Source organism: Osmerus eperlanus, chromosome 21 (assembly GCF_963692335.1).
Source record: "Osmerus eperlanus chromosome 21, fOsmEpe2.1, whole genome shotgun sequence".
Classification (NCBI taxonomy): domain Eukaryota; kingdom Metazoa; phylum Chordata; class Actinopteri; order Osmeriformes; family Osmeridae; genus Osmerus; species Osmerus eperlanus.
The window spans coordinates 8,738,149-8,758,086 of record NC_085038.1 but is presented as its reverse complement, the minus strand read 5'-3'; the positions used below and the strand labels follow the sequence as shown (position 1 = coordinate 8,758,086).

General features: G+C 47.0%; 1 protein-coding gene across 2 annotated transcripts; it reads right to left on the bottom strand.

Annotated features, from left to right (window-relative positions):
* Positions 1 to 1,401: 1,401 nt before the first annotated feature.
* On the bottom strand, positions 1,402 to 5,099 carry lig4 (ligase IV, DNA, ATP-dependent). 2 transcript variants are annotated; one of them, XM_062446953.1, is made up of 3 exons: positions 5,082 to 5,099; positions 4,728 to 4,821; positions 1,402 to 4,530 (listed from the first exon to the last, which is right to left on the bottom strand). In XM_062446953.1, exon 3 carries the CDS (start codon positions 4,520 to 4,522, stop codon positions 1,805 to 1,807), a length of 2,718 nt encoding a protein of 905 aa, XP_062302937.1. In that variant the 5' UTR covers positions 4,523 to 4,530; positions 4,728 to 4,821; positions 5,082 to 5,099; the 3' UTR covers positions 1,402 to 1,804. The 2 variants fall into 2 exon arrangements, with proteins under 2 accessions (XP_062302937.1, XP_062302935.1); XM_062446951.1 differs by having other exon boundaries at positions 5,023 to 5,098.
* Between the last annotated feature and the right edge of the window lie 14,839 nt (positions 5,100 to 19,938).

Sequence of the window (19,938 nt, the reverse complement as noted above, 5' to 3'; positions counted from 1 at the left end):
TGTGCACTTCTTTCTGTTTAGTTATACATTACTTTCTACAATGGCATTTAAATGAGTTATCCATCCTGAATCCTGTGTATATGAGAGTACAGGCCCATATCCCATCTCTAGGTGAGGTAAATAGATCATACCTTTAAGGACAGAATAAGGACACATTAGTGTAACATATAACAATTATTTATCTGATACAGTAAGCACATACACACTATACCTTTGAGAACACTATCAATATAACACTATTACAATACTAACAATTGTACAAATGACACAGTAGAAAGTCAACTGGGTCTTCTCTCACAGATGCATACTAAGACCTGCTACTGGGAAGAAGTGGACACTTTTGATTTGCTTTGAACCAACTTGAACACATTAGTCTTGAACTAGGTCTTCTAACACAATGGATGTCATTTGGGAGCGAGATACAATGTAGCATATATAGTAAAGATACCCCCCCCCCCCCCAAAAAAAAAAGAAAAGCTAAGCATCTGATCTAGAGAGCGTGTGCGTGTGTCATCTGTAATGGTGGAGTTTGGGAACAGGCGAGGGGAAGCAGATCTTGGATCAGAATGCAGTTTCCTCCTCAGGCGGAGGATATGCTCATTTGCAAGACGTATCTGCCCGGCAGTCGTAAGCGTCTGTTTGGTCTCTGTGGGGGGCAGATCATTTCGGTTGAAGGCGCACCACGGTTTCCGAGCCATTTATTTCTCCTAGACCAACACAGTGTAACATTTCCCCACTGTTGTGTATAGACGAGGCCAATTAGAGCATTTATCTTATCAGGCTCTGGCACGTCAGTGATTTGAGCCCTAAACACATAGTGTGACATATGCCTGTTTTAAACCAATAATTCGTGGTTTTTCCCCCTGTGGTGCCGAGCCTCATTCTGTCATCAATTCTAATCTAATGAGAAGGCCATCTTTTCTTTCAGACAATGTGCCACATCATAAAAACCCGGGTAAAGAATAATTACATTTATGCATTTGAACAGCAGACATGCCTGTCTGAGAGTGCCTAAACCAAGACATGTTGATCTGTCCTTTACACACCAGTGGGGGGGTTGTGAAGGTTAGAGCACACACTTCCATTCCCATGGCACCTTAGTAACCTTTGAGGAGAGAGATGCAGGGGGACATCTTCTGTGAAAGCCCTGAGGGGTTCCTATTTTGGTGGACTCCAGCAGTGCATCTCTCTGACAGACAAGCCCTCACTTTCCAACTCATTCAGTGGCCCCCCACCCCCCCACTAGCCTAATCATTTATTCCACGCAGGTCCCTACTCTATCGCCTAAGATAACTAGGATGTCAATTCAAAACAGACAGGCTCCAGGTAACATGTACATCAAGCAATTTTGAAGACCCCTGGCTCCAATGTCTGACAATATGAGGTACCACAGTGTTGCACTTCCATGATTTAATCATCTTTATTAATAATGATTGAACAAACTTAATCTCTTTCTAATTGTCCTTTGCATTTCAAAATTCAATTGTCTGCCTGGTATCACATGAAGGCAGTGTTCTCAGATAGCAATCTTTTCTTCTGGCATATGAACAGGGTACATTTTGATAGGTGTATAGCAGTTTAAAATCCTCATCAGTAATTACTGTATCGTGTTTCAATCGTTCATTTAGTCTATACTTCAAACACGACCATTTCACTTCCTTTAAAAATATGTGGCAAACAGTGATCTTCTAAACCTGTTAAAAAGTAGCCAATGCATCTACTGTATTTACACTCTAAAATCCAAATGAAATTCCAATCTCTAACACAAGCTTTCCATATTCCGGTCATAGCTTGATAGTCACCATCACACCAGGTAGTCATTGTCATTCTGCAAATGTCCAGCTTGGATAGAGTCCGTAACCCACGATTCCTTCACCATCTTGAACTTCTTGGCGAAGAGCCTTCTCCGCCTTCTCAACTCCGGCACCCTGGTTTCCCCTGCCACGATCGCGTGGGACACCCCCTCCTCAAGCTTCTGGACCACCGTCCCCCCATGGAAGCGGAACTCCAGAGCGCGCATGTCCAAACCCGTCGCCGGTATGGCCGTCTTGGGGTCTCCCACTTGGGCGTAGCTGTCCACGTAGGCCCTGAAGGGTCTGAACATGCTGGTGGGCAGGTCGTCCCAGCCGTATCGCTGCTCCACCAGCCCTGAGCAGGTGGCGCTCGTGTCCGCGCTACTGATCCTCCCAAACACCTCCCTGAGCTGCGCCTCGCTGGTGTCGACAAAATAGTTGTCTCCGTAGCGGTCGTACTCCTTGGCAAAGTGCTCCTTCGTGGAGGGGGACATGTGGATCATGTGGCGGGGTTGCCATGGCACCACGCGCTTCCCGTCCAGGCACTCGAGCAGCCACGCGGCCCAGACGACGTCGTGCCGGTCGGCGGAGATCAGGTTCTTCACCCGCATGTTCTCCACGGCCGCGATCACACAGTAGGTGTCCTGGCCGGGGTTCTGCACCACGACGCCCCCGCACCTGGCCACGCCTTTCTCCAGCTCCGCTTTGGGGTGCTCCGCGCTGCCGCTCATGACGCAGAACTCCACGTCCTCGAACATGTCCGTCTCCTTGGTCACGTCCGAGAGGTCCGTGGACTTGAAGTGGTCGATGACGCCGATGGTCTTCTTGGGCTTGGCCGCCGGCTTACGCTTCTTCCTTTGGGGCTCGTCGGCGCTGAGGCGGAGGTGGCGCGAGGCTAGCTTCCCGGACGCCTTGCCGCGGAACTGGTCCAGCTCGGCCAGGGTCATGCACTGGTGCCACTCCTTGTCCTCCCTGATCTTCTCTATCCGGGGGAAACGGAGCGTGCAGTTGGTCTTGTACATGTCGCTGCCGACTATTTCGGCCGCCTTGACCTGGATGATGACCGAGTTGCAGGGTTCGATGTAGACCTCGGGCCTCTCCGTGCCGCACAGGATGGACGCGGGAGGGTCGTTCTTCCGGTAGACCTTCCAGTGCTTGGCCAGCTTCAAGCCCAGCTCGTACAGCTCCTTCATGGTGTAGCCGGAGCCGATGCGACACAGCGTTTGGAAGACGGAGGGTTTCTCTCCGAGGCCTGGGGCCTCAGCCACTGCGCACAGGAAATGAGACATCATTCCACCCCTCCTTCCTTTGCCCCAGTAGCCACCGACTATCAGCAGGTCGAGTTCATCCATCAAGCCGTCCACGTACTCGGGCTTGATCTTGAGCCAGCCTTCACCTCTTTTATCAGGCTTATAGATGGACATGGGATCCTTCAACATGATCCCCTCCTCCCTGTTGTCGATGGCTTCATTGAGGCCGTTCGCCACATCCTGCATGCTGGTGACTTTTGTTTTGCGCACCAGCTGTATTCTGCCCTTGACGGGCGTGAAGATGGTCTGCAGGGCGTCGTCACGCTTCGTAAGCGTCTCCTTGCCCAGCTTCTGGTTGTTCACGAGCAGGACGTCGAAGACACAGAAGCACGTCTGCAACTCCGAATCCTCCATGAGCCTCTTGATGTCGAACTTGCTCCCTTTCTGCATGAAGGCCTCCGTCGTGGCGTTGTAGGCCATCATCTCGCCGTCCAGAATGCACGAGACCACGTGAGACTTGAAGACGTTGTGAATGTAAGGAGTCAGGGAGCCCTCTAGAGGCGAAGCCCCGAACTGTTGCGTGTACTCGAAAGCGTTCCTGGTGAAGTACTTGTAGACGTCCCCGTCCTTGTGCAGCTGGATCCGTTCTCCGTCCAGCTTGGTTTCGATGAAGAAGGGATTGCTTCCCATTTGCTTCTCCACCTGGCGCATGTGACCCACAGCCGCCAGCATGGGCTTAAAGGCCGAGAAGAGGCCGATGGAGACGTCGACGAGAGCCACGGAGGGGTCGTGGAGCTGACGGCACACCTTGTCCAGGTCGGTGGTGACGTTGTAGAGTTCGGCGGCGTCCGGGTGGAACACCTGGAGCACCGTCTCCTTGCTGACGCCCAGCTTCATGTCCTTGAGGATCATTCGGATCAGCCACTTCTGCTCCAGGGCTGTGCTCTGGGTGATGAGGTGCAGCAGGCTCTTCTTCACCAAGTCCTTGTTCTTGCCCGCGTTGTTCATGGCCACCGAGTCCAGGAAGTCGTTGACCTCTTTGATGCTGAGGCTGCCCTGGCTCGTGCACCGTCTCTTCAACACAAAGTAGGCCATCCCTGCGAAGTCTCCCGCCTCTGCCTGAGACGTGCTGGGGGCACGGTAGTTCAACAGTTTGTTCGCCTCGGGTCCATTCTTCGGCAGGCCCAACACATCGATGTAAAGCTTAGCCAACATGCTCTCTTTAATGCCATAGGCCATTCTCTCTCTCTCAAAAGGAGGGACGATGAGGCGCATCGCTGGGTAGAAGGAGTCTGTGGTCTGGGGGTCGTCTTTGTGGAGGGCAGCGTGGAACTTTCGCCACGAGTCTAAGAAGTCCTTGAGAAATTTGGCTTTGTCTGGTCGAAGTTTGGACTTCTGGATCTTCTCAAGTGTGTTGCACAGGTGGAGAAAGGGAACTTGGGCAGCAACAGAGCTTTCCTTTTTGGAAGTTCCTTCCATTGTATTTGCTGGAACACAAAAACAAAAAATGCTATTCGAAATGTGTCTGTCCTTTTCATATTTCATAAGAGTTCATGATATACAAACAAACAAGCTATGTGCAAATTATTTTGAAATCAGTAGTATATACACAATTACTTTTATAAACAGAACACAATTATCTCTAAACAAGTAAAGTAACAGAAAGCGTTCACAATGCATTTACCTGGCTAGTAGTGTGGTTTTTGTCCTGCAAGTCTGAACCTCACAACATGCAAAGACATGTCCCGTTTAAAATGGCATCATTCTCACTGATAAACCTGAAACCAAAATACATAGTTTCGTAAAAGTTGCTCAACAACAACCACAGAAATTATTTAGCTAGCAAATAATAGCCTGCCAAATCGGCCATAGCACATTATAAATTCTAGCAGCATACAATCTGAAATCGATTAACAACATTGAAGTAACATTGTATTTCTTAATATTATGTTAAGACTTGACAAGCTACTTAGTTATACTTGTATCATTATTTCTGTTGCTGAATTGTAATTTCTAATAGCCACTTCCTTGTTCGTACCCCCTCCGAAACATTCCTCCGGAAACAAGTGCAGGAACTTTGTTTACCTCTGACGTTTATTTGTTAGCCAATAGATGGCGGCATATCCAAGCACAAAATACGTCAAACAGAATCCTACACCAGAAATTGAATACATCGTTTAAATGTTTTGGCCAGCTGTGACGGCTAAATATACCAACAAAACAAACTTGTTTTTATGTGGCTACAATAATAGCTGATACGTAATTCAATGTGCTAAAATCGAAAATCTTTTTTTCTTTCTTTTCTGATTGGCCTATCGCCAGCATGACATGTGAATGCATTTTATAGAATTTGACCTAATTTTACCATAGGACTTGGTTTCTACACCTTTAAGCTATTATTAGATGATGAACTTGAAGTGCTCTCAAATATGTTTGATGCGATTACAAAGAAACGCTTTCAACGCTGTCAAAATGCCTTGATCTAAAACCAAAGCACCTGAAGGCTGTACTGATAACCTGGACTGTTTTCACATTCCTCAAATTGTACTGCACCATGTTCAAGTACGCACACATCACGTAGATGTGCAGATAAATATCTCAACCTTAGGAATATTTCAGTATCTGAGGCATATGATAGGCCGAATGAGCAGCCAGTCTACATTCCCTTCACAAGTCTTCACCTTTCTTTGGCGTAAACAACACTCTCTATAGACAAAACGGTATTTCCAATTGCCTCTCTTGGCAAATAGGGGGCAGGGCATCCAAAGTCTCTGAAGACAGCAGATGATGTGAGCAGCTTCCGTGTGCAGAGAGAGGGCACTGCGCAGTAGGGAGTCCTGAGTCACACGCCAGCATGGGTTGTTTACATCAGTTCTGCTGCAGCAGCAGTGCAGCCTGGGATAGCTGGACCGGGGAGGAGGGGTGGACGGGAGGGAGGGTTAGCCAGAGAGAGAGATCAGAACCAGCATGTACTCCAGCAGTGAACTCTGGATGTTTTCACTGGGCATACGCTGGGGGTACCGTGCAAATCTGCCCGTCTGCCTGCCTGCCTGCCTGCCTGCCTGTGTGGATGGCTGGGTGGGAGGGTGAGGACTGAGGAGGGCATGCTGGGTTGCTACAGTAGCCAGCTGTCATCAAAGCCCTCAGCGACCAGTGCGCTGGACTAGTTGGTCATGTCTGGTGTGAGCCATCCAGCTGCAGCTGCAGTGGTAGGGGGAGCAGGGGTGAGCAGGGCTCACAGCAGCGCTTACATAAGCAGGGAGCCGACCTATAAGATGGAAAACAACTGACGTCAGTGCTGCCGTGGCATGCTCCTGCCCACACAAGGAAACGGGGAATGTGGGGCTAGGGTTTAGGTGGAGGGCGGGAGGGGGGGGGGGGGGCAGGAGGGAGGGTGTTGTGGTGAGTGGGTGGGTGGGCGGGTGGAGGGGAGGCGGGGCAGTGTTTTTGTGAAGGTGAAAAGACGAAGAGGGGTTTGTGTTCAGGTTCTGCCTCAGGGATGATGTCAGTAGAGGGATTATCGTTGCGTATGTCATATCCCTTTTTTTTTTCGCAGCATGACAGCGTTGGGTCGTGACTGCGTCGCGACCGGGAGCTTAGTGTGAGTTTGCGATCCGAAAGAGGAGCCTCGGTCAGGGTCAGATGTGGTTCTCGTGTTAGGAGAGTTAGAGATGTGTTGTGTGGGGTGGTGGGCATGACCAGAATCTGGATGATGAAGTAGTGCTCCCACTGTGCTGTCATGAGATATTGATATATTATGCACTTGAAATATTCCAAGCATCCACAATTCATAGGATTGAACTTTCCTGTCAATGCAGTGTGTGTGCAGTGTGTGTGACATTATTAATTCCAGTTTAATTATATCCAGTCATAATAAACTATCTTCATACTGAACTTAGTAAACAGTGGGTGAAACGCAGAGAACTGTCATCCTATTGAGCTTCCCCAACACCACCCAACCATGAACTTTTCACAAAAATGTGACCGCCTCTTTCACTGTCCTGCTCTCTCACTGAAGATTAACAAAATAGGCAGAAAAAGGCCGGTCCATTTATAATGTGAAAAATAATTAAACCCATGAGTGGCATCCAGAGCGCACTGGCAACACTTTCAGTGACTTGCTCTCTGATGGTAAAGAGGAGGTAAGCTATTGCATTTACACTCCCCCCCTCTCTCTCTCTCTCTCTCTCTCTCTCTCTCTCTCTCTCTCTCTCTCTCTCTCTCTCTCTCTCTCTCTCTCTCTCTCTCTCTCTCTCTCTCTCTCTCTCTTCTCTCTCAACCAAACTCACTGTGCCCTCTCCCGATATTTCTCCCTTCCACAGTCCTGTGGCTGACGTCCAACTCGGCTCGACATCCCTCGCCCAGCCTGGTTCCATCACATGACTGTCCAGCTGCAGGTCAAGAGGTCAGTGCAGTGGCAGCTCTCTTCTGATCCTGACCAGACCCGCAGCAGTGGGTCATTTGGGGGATGCACTGAAGATGACCACAGAGGGCCAGATGGACACCCACTCTGCGGATGGACTTGCATCCGGCCACCCTCAATTAGATGGCTGTTTATATAACATGAGTGTTAAATGGCCAATGTTGGATAAGTTCAGTGTTGACAACATGCCTACCGGTTAAAGTCAGTCAATGGCTTCAACAGATGAAGCGAGGTTGTGATGTTTGTGACCAAAGTCGCAAGCGAAGCTAGTGTGTGTGTGTGTGTGTGTATTGTTAATCATACAATGCTGTTATGGCTGTCCACTGGGACACATTCTATGGTTCATTTTGATCAGATGGCTGTTGATGTAAGTGACACGGCACCAGGATGAAGCACCCTGGAGCCTCTCTGCCTCTAAAGCTCTCACCACTCAAGCCGGCCTTCAGAGCAGCACAGGGAGCTAGCCAGCGCAGCGGCAACTGATGACAGGAAAACACTCATCAGCAATGTCAACAGAGAGGTCGGCGAGCTCGGCTAATCCACTCGGCTAGAAGCCGCGCTCCCCCCCCCCGCCCCCCCCCCCCCCCTTGTGTCTGTGTATTCACCACAGACACAAGGTTACATCTCAGCCCCACTGACGAGAGAGCAGAAGACGACTGTCTGTTGCGCAACCATGTCAAATGTTTCACGGTCTCTCCACCTTAAAGATAAATCCACTTCTGCTTCCTAAGTATTTCTTATGTAACGGATGCAATTTATGAGGGGTGGTCTGGTTCTGACTCATTTGACCTGGGAGATTGTGTTGACACTATGAGACACTTTTTTGTAAACAAGAACTAAAGCAGAACAGAATAAAATAAGGGCTGCCTTTGATATACTTGCAATAAATTGGTGGGCCTGAAAGACTGTTATTTCACCCAGTGACTTTGAATTAGTGCCACTGGTGAAAAAACTGAGGTAATGAAGGCTGAGCCAATTTCTCAATTGGATGATAGAGGTTGATATCATTTTAGAACTGTTGAAGTCCATACATTCCCTCATGGCCGAACACCGACCCTGCTGTTACTGTAAAGCAACATTCTTTGTCCTCCACCCCAGTATAGGGGGACTTGGTACGTTCCACCGGGTGGGTCATCTATCAAGTCTGGAGCGGTTCACCTTCAGAACGAGGGAGGGACCAAGGGAAGAGATGCATGGTTTGTCACTGCCCTGAAGACAACTTAGGGAAGGACCTTATAAAGTAGCTAGCTCTTATATTCAGGGCGTTGCTTTGCCCTGCACGCAGGACGTGTCATGTGGTTATGTCGTCTTGCCTGCTGCAAAACCATGGGACGTTAACACCCTGTCGATACCCTTATAAACCAAACTTTGAACAAATGACAAAACACGCTGGCCAACAATTTATTTATTTATTACTTTATTTGACAGGGACAATGCAGTTAAACATAGCTACAGAGCAAAGTTTGCAGCTGATGTGATGCACATAGAGTTTCTAGCAAGAGCTAATTTTCAACTCCCGTCCCTGGATGAGGCTTTCTACAATAGCACATAATAAAAACAATATACAATTAAAAAAATACAGAATAAAAAAATACACATTCAGAACACACGCATTCTAGGAACTAATTCGAAGGGTATACAATGCAATTGTACTAATTGAAAACTCATTCACGCTCAGACATTTACATGGGTTCAGTTTTGGTTTGCTTTCAGCCATGCCTTAAGCCTAATAGCTTGTTCGTGTCACGACTGAGAAGAGTGAGGTAGGATCCGAATGCAGAGTCTAACAGTAGCTGTTCCAAACAGTACAAAGGGGCAATCCAAGGCTAAAGGTTCAAGACGTGCAAGGGTCACAGGCAGGCAAACAGATTGAGATAAATAACTCAAGGTCAGATAAGACTCAGAACTAGCAGTGCAGAAACGTTTTCACAACGACTAGGGGAAACACAGGGCTTAACGTACCCTGGACAAATGACTAACCGGGGGCCGGGCGTGTGTGATTGTCTACTCATCAACAATCTGAGGAGGCAGAGAGTAGTGTTCCTGCTGTTGGTGAGTTTCTAGATTTTTTTGCGCTGTATGTTGACCGTTTCTTTTCCCTTTTCCCTCTGAGCCTCTATCCCGTGATCATCCCCTAAGCTTTTAACGGGCCCTGGCCCAGAGGAGCCAATCTGAGGCACTTGGCAAGCTCCCACAATCCAATTACCAACTAGAGCCTTTTGGAGTCCGTTCATCTGTAAACAAACATTACTGTGATGCAGGCCAGCGTGCGTCCTCTCTCCACCCAACATGGTCAATGAGAAATGGGCTGCGCTTATATCGCGCATTTCTTACCATAACGGTACTCACAGCTGTTTACATTGTTTGCCTCTCATTCACCCTATTCCCCCCCCCACACACACACACACACACACACACACACACACACACACACACCCATGGCGGGGAAGCATGTGCTGGCCTGCCCATCAGGAGCGCAACTTGGGGTTCAATACCTTGCACAAGGACACTTTGACACAGGGCCAGAAGGAGCAGGAGATCAGCCCCTCCAACAGGTCACGGCTGTGTTAACCTACTGGAGCTGACGTCCGTGCAGATCGTGGAAATGGATGGCATGCCATGTGGGGGGTTGCCCCGACGGTTGTCTCATAGTTGTGCGAGTAATCACTCTCCTGTGACATAGGAATTAATAGGGTGGATGACTCAGTAAAGAAGACAGGCATGAGAGGGTGCGTGTGTGTGTGTGTGTGTGTGTGTGAGCATGTGTGTGTGTGCGTGTGTGGCAGTGAACGCGGGGAGCAGGCCGAGGGAGACTGACAGACATCCAGGCGAAAGAGGCAGACGTTTGGTTCGAGGCGGTGGCCGCGTTGCGCTTCAGTGGGGTTCGCTCTGGCTGAGTGTGTCTCGCCAAATCAGAGGTTTGGGTACAGTGGCTTTGCGTGCCACCACCCTCCATTAAGCCCCTCCAAATGTGTGTCTCTGACTACTCTGTCCTGGCCACTAAGCCTTAGCCTGGCCGCTGGCATGTCAGAGGAGTGATTTACTGGGAAGCTGAACACGCAAACTCAGCCATGCTTGGAAAACCTACCCAAACAGTCTGGGGGGATTGTGTGTGTGTGTGTGTGGGGGGCATCTCTTCTGTGGACAGTACGCTGGTCTTGTAGGTTGTGTTGGGCCATGCTGGGTACAGGAACGGGTTAAAGGGGGTCAGGGGTCATTTTGAAAGAGACGGGAGAGACGGAGAGTTGCTCGTGGGGACGCTGAGCCAATAGGTGGGCCCTGTGGCGTCATCCAGCGTGAGATCATCAGTTCCAGCACCAACTAAAGCTTGTAATATGGCGATGAGGCTAGACAGGACACGCAAGCAGCTACATACCAGGGTTGATCATCGTTTTTTAAGAGGCTCTTTGACGTGTGTGAAGTCTAAAGTCCACAACAACAACAACAACATCGACATCATCGGACGGCCGATTTGTTTTCCGTTTACGTGACGCCGGGGAAAGATCCTGTGATGAGGCGATTCACCTTTAGCTGGAGATACATGTCTGTTCTCTGATAATGGAATTAGGACAAGCAGTAAATCATTTCACTGTCATCCATGGCCTTCATTTCTGTTTGTGTGTGTGCGTGGCAGAGAGAGAGAGACATACAACAGAGAGAGCGAGAGAGAGCGACAGGAGATGTGTCTATTCTGGTTTTCATCTTGTCAGAGGTTTGATAAGTCAATGTTTTAGTTTTGTCCGTTAATCTAGTATTTTCTTTTCCTCTTGCAGCAAAGAAAATGTCTTGTGGTAGCACCTCCAGGCACTGGAGCAATGGCCTGGACCCATAACCTTTCTATCAAATGCATTTTTCATTTGAAAGGGGGTTGGAAAAGGTTCAAACTGGAGTCGATATTTAACACTTAGCATGGCATTGAGAAAAGAAGTCTGGTCGTCGATCCGTGTCGGCTGTATCTGTTTTATGACTGCGTTGTACAGCAAACATCCCCTGAGGGTGTCTGTTTTCACGGAGTTCAGCGTGCGTGAGCTGATTATGCTGTTATTGTTGGCGGGACCATAAAAACCCAGTTATGGCTCATAAAAAAACACGCTTCAGGACATGCTGAACTCAACTGGCACATAAATATAGTGTACGGAGCTAACATAACATAGGTAAACACACACCTATCTTGGTGACTCGTCAGACTTTGCCTTTGTGCGTGTGTGTGGATGTGGTGGGTGTGTGTGTGTGATTTCCATCATATTTCCTTACAGCACAGGTGGATAAGGAGAGTGCCATTTATGATAGATGGAAGGTTACATAACATGACATTTCACTGAACAAACACCAGTATGTTTGCAAACAGATGTCGGCCAACAGCTCCGTGCCCAGTGCTGGATACCCTCTAAAAACAATGAAGAACTTTCTCCCCGTGCTACAGGCTCGTCCCAGCCTATCACAGGGCTGCCAACTTTTCCCAAAAACCTTGGAGTGAGATTTGGTAGCATTTGGTAGGTGGGGGGGGGGGGACAGCTCGGCATTGCATGAGTTAAGACGTCAACTTCCAGAAACTTAAAAGTATTCACCTGGGTGTTAGAGGAGTGTCACATTCTACACACCCATGACATCTCAGGACCGCATGTTTGCACACATACTGTGCACCCAGACCCGATGTGAACACATACATATGGTCCTTGTCAACATGCAACATATACATTTGGGAGGCTGAACATGCATGCAAGAGAGTAATCTTATGGTCTTGTGTCTGGATCCGTTAATAAAGTAAAGAGTAAAGTAGCCGACAGTTTATTCCACTGACCCTTGAAAATAAGTGCGTTTGCATGAGTGTGTGTACTGTGTGTGAGTGTGTGCGTTGTATACGTCCATGTGATACAGCCATGGGTGTGCGTGTGGGAGGACAGGGCCGAGCTGTTGAAAGAACGCTCGAATAACTTGTTTACATCTTTAATCGTCTTATTTTGATTCAACAACATTTCAAGCCGCTTCCTGTCGCGTGGACTTTAAATGCTGTTGATGTCGACAGTATGTTATTCAGCAACAATTAGCGATTCACCTCACGTCCCTTTCGTTGGTCACATGACATAGCACCGTCCCATTTGAAATGGAAATGAACAGCAGTAAGATCAAAGCGTGAGTCATTATGCAGCCTCATTTGCCTCGCAAATCCTCTGTGTTTTCCTCTCCTCTCATTGGTCAAGGATGGTTAGGGGTCAACTCGGCGCAGTGACACCCCCGGGGCAAAGCAGCAACCAAACGTCGTTTCCGGAATGTTCTGATAACGATAAAAGACACTCTGATGTTGGAACGGAGGTAGGCGGAGGGAGGTTTTGACATCGTGAGTTCTCCTCTACACTGGCGTTCCCTACCCTGCCTGAGCATTCCTATTGTCACAAACAATGAAAAAGTGTGCGCTGAGGAATGCTGCTTGACAGATATTCACAACAGTGGAAGTGGTGATACTCGTCCCGAGGCTCAAACATGAGTCAGCCGGCAACACAAAAAAACACAACCGTGTTTTAACCTGAAGGCAGATTGTACAGTGATAAAAACGTAGAGGCCAATTGTTTACACATTGCCGGGATGAGAGTTGAAATTGTGTAGCGTGTACATTTTCTTAATGAACCAAAACCATGGCATCCTTTCTCGTGTGCCAGAATTGCACAACCTGCCTATTGAATCTTCTCAAAACAATACAGACTGTTAAAATAAGTGAGTGGTTGTGAGGGACTTGGATGAGGAGGGAATCACTTGTGTCACTGGGGAAATCATTCACTATCAGCTGTGGGACCTCCAATGGACAAATGCTACTCCAAACATAATCGCATCTGTCCATTTTTGTCCATCTGTCAAGGGAGTGAAATGACTCCTTTTAACCCTTGTGTTATCTTCGGGTCGTTCTGACCCATCAGTCATTGTGACCCACCGTCGTATTGCGACAACTTTACCGCATACAAAAACAAAGTGAAGCATTTTCTTTTAACCGTTGGGCTGTCTCAGACCCCCCACATTGCGAAGGTTAAAAGAAAATTATTTTTATTTGTTTTTGTATTGGGTAAAATTGGGTAAACACAACGATGGTTCGTTATGAACCTTTGGGTCATGTGACCCGAAGGCAGCACGAGGGTTAACAGAACGTGCTTTATGTTCTCAGCCTGAAAATCACATTGGTTATGGAAAAAACGGAATTATATATATATATATAGTCGTGTGCATGTGTGTGTGTGTGTGACAGCCTGCTCTTGATTTTGGGGTCAGCAGTAAATCTTCCTGTGACTGTGAGTGGTATCTGCAGAGGCTGTAAGTCCAAATGATGCTCAACTGTCATGTTGTGGCCAGAGCCATAGAAAAAGAGAGTTGCGACACTTCCATAGACTCCCATTGTTATCGAGGAATGCGGAAGTAAAGCATGTCACATGCGACCTGTAGTTCCAAACATTGCATTTTCCACCGTTCAACCCCATTCATTTTCAGTGTCTCCGAAGCAAGTTAGCTGGTAAATTGATGAAAATCCTTCATTTTTTCATATTTTTACCAACACATATCAATTGTTATTAGTAGTATTTCATATAGCTAGCTTTAGATAAAGTTTATCGTAAGATTATAGCTTGTTTGATTCGAAACGCAGTTAGAGCTAGACTGTAGGTCTAGCTAGTATCTAACATAAGCAACACTTTTACTGAAGCTAGCTAGAGAGCACGTGTATCATAACCAGAAGGCAGTTGGCTTATTATAGACTGTCAAATTAGTTCTAATTATTGGTGTTCGTTGGCATACAAAGTAAGTGTTCTATATATAGCTCTTATTAGCCTAGTTAGTAGAGCTAGCAACAATGAATTGCAAATTAAGTGGTCCGAAGCAAGTTAGCTGGTAAATTCACGAAAATCCTGCATTTTTTCATATTTCGACCACCACATATCAATTATTATTAGTAGTATTTTATATAGCCAGCTTTAGTTAAAGTTTATTGTAAGCTTGTTAGATTCTAAATGCAGTTGGAGCTAGACTGTAGGTCTACGTAAGCAACACCTTTACTCTAGCTAGCTGTACATGTATCATAGCCAGAAGATCACCGGATCACTACATTACATTTACATTTAGCAGACGCTCTTATCCAGAGCGACTTACAGTAAGTACAGGGACATTCTCCCCGAGGCCTAATGTGGTAGGCTAAATTGTAAGTGGGCTGATGAATAAAAAAACGTTTAACAAGACCAATTTACTTCAACCGTCTAAGGTTAAACGTTAAGTGGAACAATATAGTCCTCATTAGGCTACTGTTTGGTATGTACTGTACAGTTTGTACAGTATGGTAGCTAGCATAGCCATTTCTAGCTCTGCTTCACAATATTGCGTTATGTATTTCATGTAATACATACATGTTAATAAAGTATCAGACATACATGATACAACACACCAGTAACCAATTGACATTATGTGTTAATATACCGAAAATGTCCGTGAATCGAGATGGTGCTGCTGTCTGTCCCGCCGAAAACCATTCAAACAGGTTGACAGCAGTGGGGGTTTTGTTTAACTACAGGGAGCTACCGGAACCACGTGACAAAAAAGCTCTAGCTTTTTTCCTGTGTTTCACTGGCAGTGAGTGTTCACAATGTTGTATTTCACTCCATTCTACACCAAACACGTCAGGGAGGACTGCCTTTTGTAGATACGAGTCTGCTGAAGATAGACAGAATATCGGATTTCTTTAACCGAGCCTGTTTCATTCATCATTTGCCTGAGAAAGCGACTTCCGTTGGCCAGCTTCATTGAAAACCATTCGAACCGGTTGACAGCAGTGGGATTTTTGGAACTACAGCGAGCTACATGAACCACGTGATCACGTGTCGGCGAGATCAAAGCGTGTCGCAACTCTCTTTTTCTATGGCTCTGGTTGTGGCGTAAGAAGCATAGGCCCAAACACTCATTTTCATTTCAGCTTTACTCTGAAACAGCTCGTTTTACCTGGAAACGCTTGCGGCTGTCATTAATCAGCAAATGAAACAAGCTCATGTTGACTCCACTTACACAAACGTTCAAAATGTCCATCCCCCCACCACGCACACACACAAAAACACAGACCTACACACCAAAAAATACACACAAGTGTATGAGTAGTTGAAAATGCGTACAGTATGAAAACTATCTTTCATAAATAATTCCATCATTCAAAAATCCTTTGCTGTAAAGCTGTTTGCTGTTGCTGTATGGGACAGGTCAGTTGTCACGTATGGATAAGATGGTACGTCGTGGCCCCACGGAAACAGACGTTAACGTTGATGTGAAGGTACACTTCTCTCTGTGCACTTTGTGATGCTCATGCATCCATGTTTGGCCTGGGTATGATTTTTAATCATACATAATAGCTTCATTGACCGATCATTTCGAGATTGGAGGGCACTGTCCCTGATTGGCGAAGACGTCTAAATAAATAAATAATTAGCCTTAGAGTCGGTGATGTCGTCGGGAACGGGAATGCCTATGATATTATCAGCTATGTGCGAACTGAGTGTTTTTTCGGCATGTGAGGTGTTGTCAATGCCGGGTACGCTGGCATTTCAGCTTCCCTCCATCCACTTTTGTGGAGTAACAGCTGCTTTTTGGAGGTCACATAGGCTACAGTATTTGCATATAAGCTGCACCTAGGGAGTTCATTGTTCCACCGGAGAAGAAAATGTGCTTGTTTGTGAGTTTAGTGTACTGCAATGTGGAGACAGGAGGTGTGTGTGTGTGTGTGTGTGTGTGTGCGTGTGCGTGTGTGTGTGCGCGTGCGTGTGTGTGTGTTTGGGGGGCAGAGCAAGAGAGGCAGGTTTCCTACTCACGTGTCAGCCCCTCGGGCCACCTATGCTTCTGTTCTTGTGGGAACCATTTAAACACAACATGCACACACCCACACTAATGAATACACACACATACACAGATGATCACACACACACATGCTCCAGTATGCTAGGCGAGAACCAGTCACATGCAGAAATAGTAGACTGACAGTTCTGACAGTGATCTATTAGATAATAAGTGTAATTGGATTTAGAAAAAAAACGGGGCTATATTCGGGCCTTCTTTGGTGAACACTTTTGTGTATTAGCAAACCTAATGGCTGCCCTGTAGAGACAATCATTTAGTCACAAGAATACAATTGATCAATTTATTCATTATATTGTTATTCTATTTTGTCTCTATTCTATGTTGTCTTCCTGTCTTTATTCAACTAGTACAATTATATCCGATTATTTTATTTTTTAAATGAACCCTAAAGCAGCACAAAGCAAAAAAGAACAAGTTTACTGCACAAACTGCCGCAACTTGCTGATTTATAAAAGCGTTCATGAGCGGTAGGCGCTCTTTCTTGTTGCCAAATTTGGAGGTGTGGGTGAGGCTGCGGTAGAGCGATGGGTGAAGGAGCACGCGGGCTTGTTTACAAGCGTGTGCTGCTCGCTGTTTCATTTCACCCTAACCTAAAAAGAAACCCACAATTGGAGAGAAAAGTACAACCCCTCTCACATTGTCACCGAGACTGACGGAGACGGAGAGAAAGCGAGAGACAGGAAATGGAAAGAAAGACGAATGGAACCGTGTGCGTTTGGTGCCCCTCTACCATGACGAGGTGAAAGCCATTGTGGTGTGGTTGTATACAGAGTGTTGAAAGCCCTCAAAGGTTTCCTCTCGACACGTCTCGTCGTTTCCTTCCTCGTAAGAAAGAAAGAAAGAAAGAAAGAAAGAAAGAACAGGTGAAAGGGGGAGGACAGAGTCGACGGAGGAGGGTGAGGGAGGGATGAGAAACGAGAAACAACGGCAGCGGAGAGAGGAGAGAGACGGCTCGCCTCGCCAGGAGACCCTCTCCACGCCACATCGGGGTGCATGGTTACCCTCGCAACGCTCAATATCCCAGCACAACCATCCCCCATAATTCACCACTGGCGCTGGAGTCTGACCCTGGGGACACACTGTCTGGGACAATACCATTTCTCCCAGACAGGGGGGGAGGCCTTTACCCCCTTCCCCCCTCCCTTCACCTCTTTCCTCCCTCCTTCGGCCTCTCCGGGTCCTGCAGCAACACCCACCCCCAACCCCCTCTTCATTCTCGAGCCAGCCGTCATTAGTATTCTGCCTGTGTCCAGGCCTTGTCACGTGCTTCAAGCCAGCTGTCACACAGAGGATGGCAGGTGAGACTGTCTTGTCTGGGAGATGAGGTCTGGGTCTAGCTCGTTAGTCCCTGCTTGACGGCAGTTAGGCGATATGATAGAAAGCATGTAGCCTAGAGACAAAGGACTGGTAGCCATTTAAATTGATTCCCTTGCTTCTGTCTGAAATGGGTTACATTCTGTTGAATCCCCCAGGGTTGTGTTGACAAGGCCTACTAAGTTGAATAGGTTATTGCCTGGTACATCGACATTAATGAGGTTGCTTTTCAATGGACTGTGTGTAATGATTGTTTTTTTTCAGGTGGAATATACAGGCCTGTGGATTCATGTATTGGATATGACATGGAGAAGATAGACCAGATCTAAGATTGAATGTGTTTTCAATTATAGGTTGGCAGACAAACTCAAAACTGCCCATGACGTTATAAATGCAATTTTTCCAATAGAGGCCTAGTATTCTGATGCAAATTCAAAGTGTGGCAAAGTGTGGCATTGGAGACAATAGGTCGGCGCCCTAGCGTTGCGCAAACAATCACTCATGATGTCACAGAAGGCTCGTTCCTTCTAACGAGGAGGATTGAACAGCCTCACAGACACAAAGCAGCCCTATTTCCAAACCGCCACACAGCTTGAGATGAATGTGAAGATGTGCAACCTTGATGCAGAAGTCATTCACAAACCCGGTTTCTTTTAATAGGCCTTAAAAGGTCTTTGCCTGCGTATCTCGGACCAACCATCGTCAGTCGTACGCAGACAAGTCTCCCTGGATGCTGCTGGATAGATCCGCAGCCATGATAGACCAGGGCACAACACACTGTCCCATTGTGCCGTACAAAGACCTTCAGCACGTCTATTGAACAGAAGCCTTGGGTTTCGAGTTGGAATGTTTGACGTAAGAACCTGTGTGCAGGAGGACATTCAGGTTCCTTCGTCATTTTATTTCCCCTGTCGTCAAGGCCCACGAAGTCTAGAACATGATAGATTGTGATCTCCAAAAAGCTCCGCTCTGCTCCAAATTAAGTGAGTTTTAGTCTCTCCTTCTGAATCACTCTTCAAATCCACTGGGAGATTATGCAATACAATTGTGAGATTAAACAAAAATATTAATTTCATTCAAATAAAAAAATATTAAACACTGTCTAAAGGATCATTTTGATCATTCAGTAAAATCATGTCCATGTACAACATTAGATAAAACAGTATGCATGTCTAGTATGTGTTTTGTGGGTGCATGTGTGTGTGTGTGTGAGCATGCCTGAGATGTGTGTGTGTGTGTTTGTGTGTGTGTATGCTCATGCATGTCTGTGTGTGTATGTGTGCGTGCATGGCAGTGTGTGTGCGTGAGTGTGCACGTGAGAGCATGGTTGTGTGTGCGTGCGTGCGTGTGTGTGCGGTCCTCTCCAGCGCTCCCATCTCCACAGGGCCCCTCCCACACGTGTGCTCTCATGCAGCAGAGCCGCTGCTGTAAGTGGGTCAGCCCCTGCTGCATGCAGCCATTCATTCACAGAGCCCACATGAAACCCTCCCAAGGCTGATTCACACAGAAATATTGGGGCCAGCTTCCCTCCCTGTCCTCCCAGCAGCATTCAAACCAACTATATTGCGCGAGGAACCTTTTCATCGCAGGGACTACCATTCACTACCGCAGTGCAGACACGCCCATAACAACCCCTTGCATGCTCTTATAATCCACACATGCCCACACACAGGACACGCATATACCGTACATATTTGTGGTCCCTGAATGAAGGTGGAAACAAGGACTGCAGTAGAACAGCATGGTTTGTCAAGGTGATGAGGGGTTCTTTTCATGCTTTCTGCCCTGTAGGACTGATTCTAGAGGCATGTCTGAGTGCATTCTGTTCTGAACTCCTGTGTACACATGTGACTTCTCTAGTGGTGCAAAGCCAAAGGACTGTACAGTAGGACTGTACAGCCAAAGGACTGTACAGTAGGACTGTCAGTTCTGGCATTTTTATTACCATTGTGCTTTAATTGCCCACTCAAACTGACCCACATGAATTGAACTGATCGAATAGCTAGCTATGTACGTAGATCTCTGCAATTAGGGGAAATTGTATCTAAAGTGAGACATACCAGCTATCCAAGTCTCCTGCCTCCAGCCTGCAGTGTTCTGTTTGGTGCATGTTGATTTATTGTTGTTTAGTTAAGGGTTTCTGTTGTGCCTTTGTGGATGTGTGGGTTCTGAGCTTTTCAGTGTAAGGCTGGGGACACTTGAGTTTGTTTATACTCTACCCTACAATACTGACATGATGGCATTTATATATCTTCATCATATAGGGAACATATGTAATTCCCTTTAT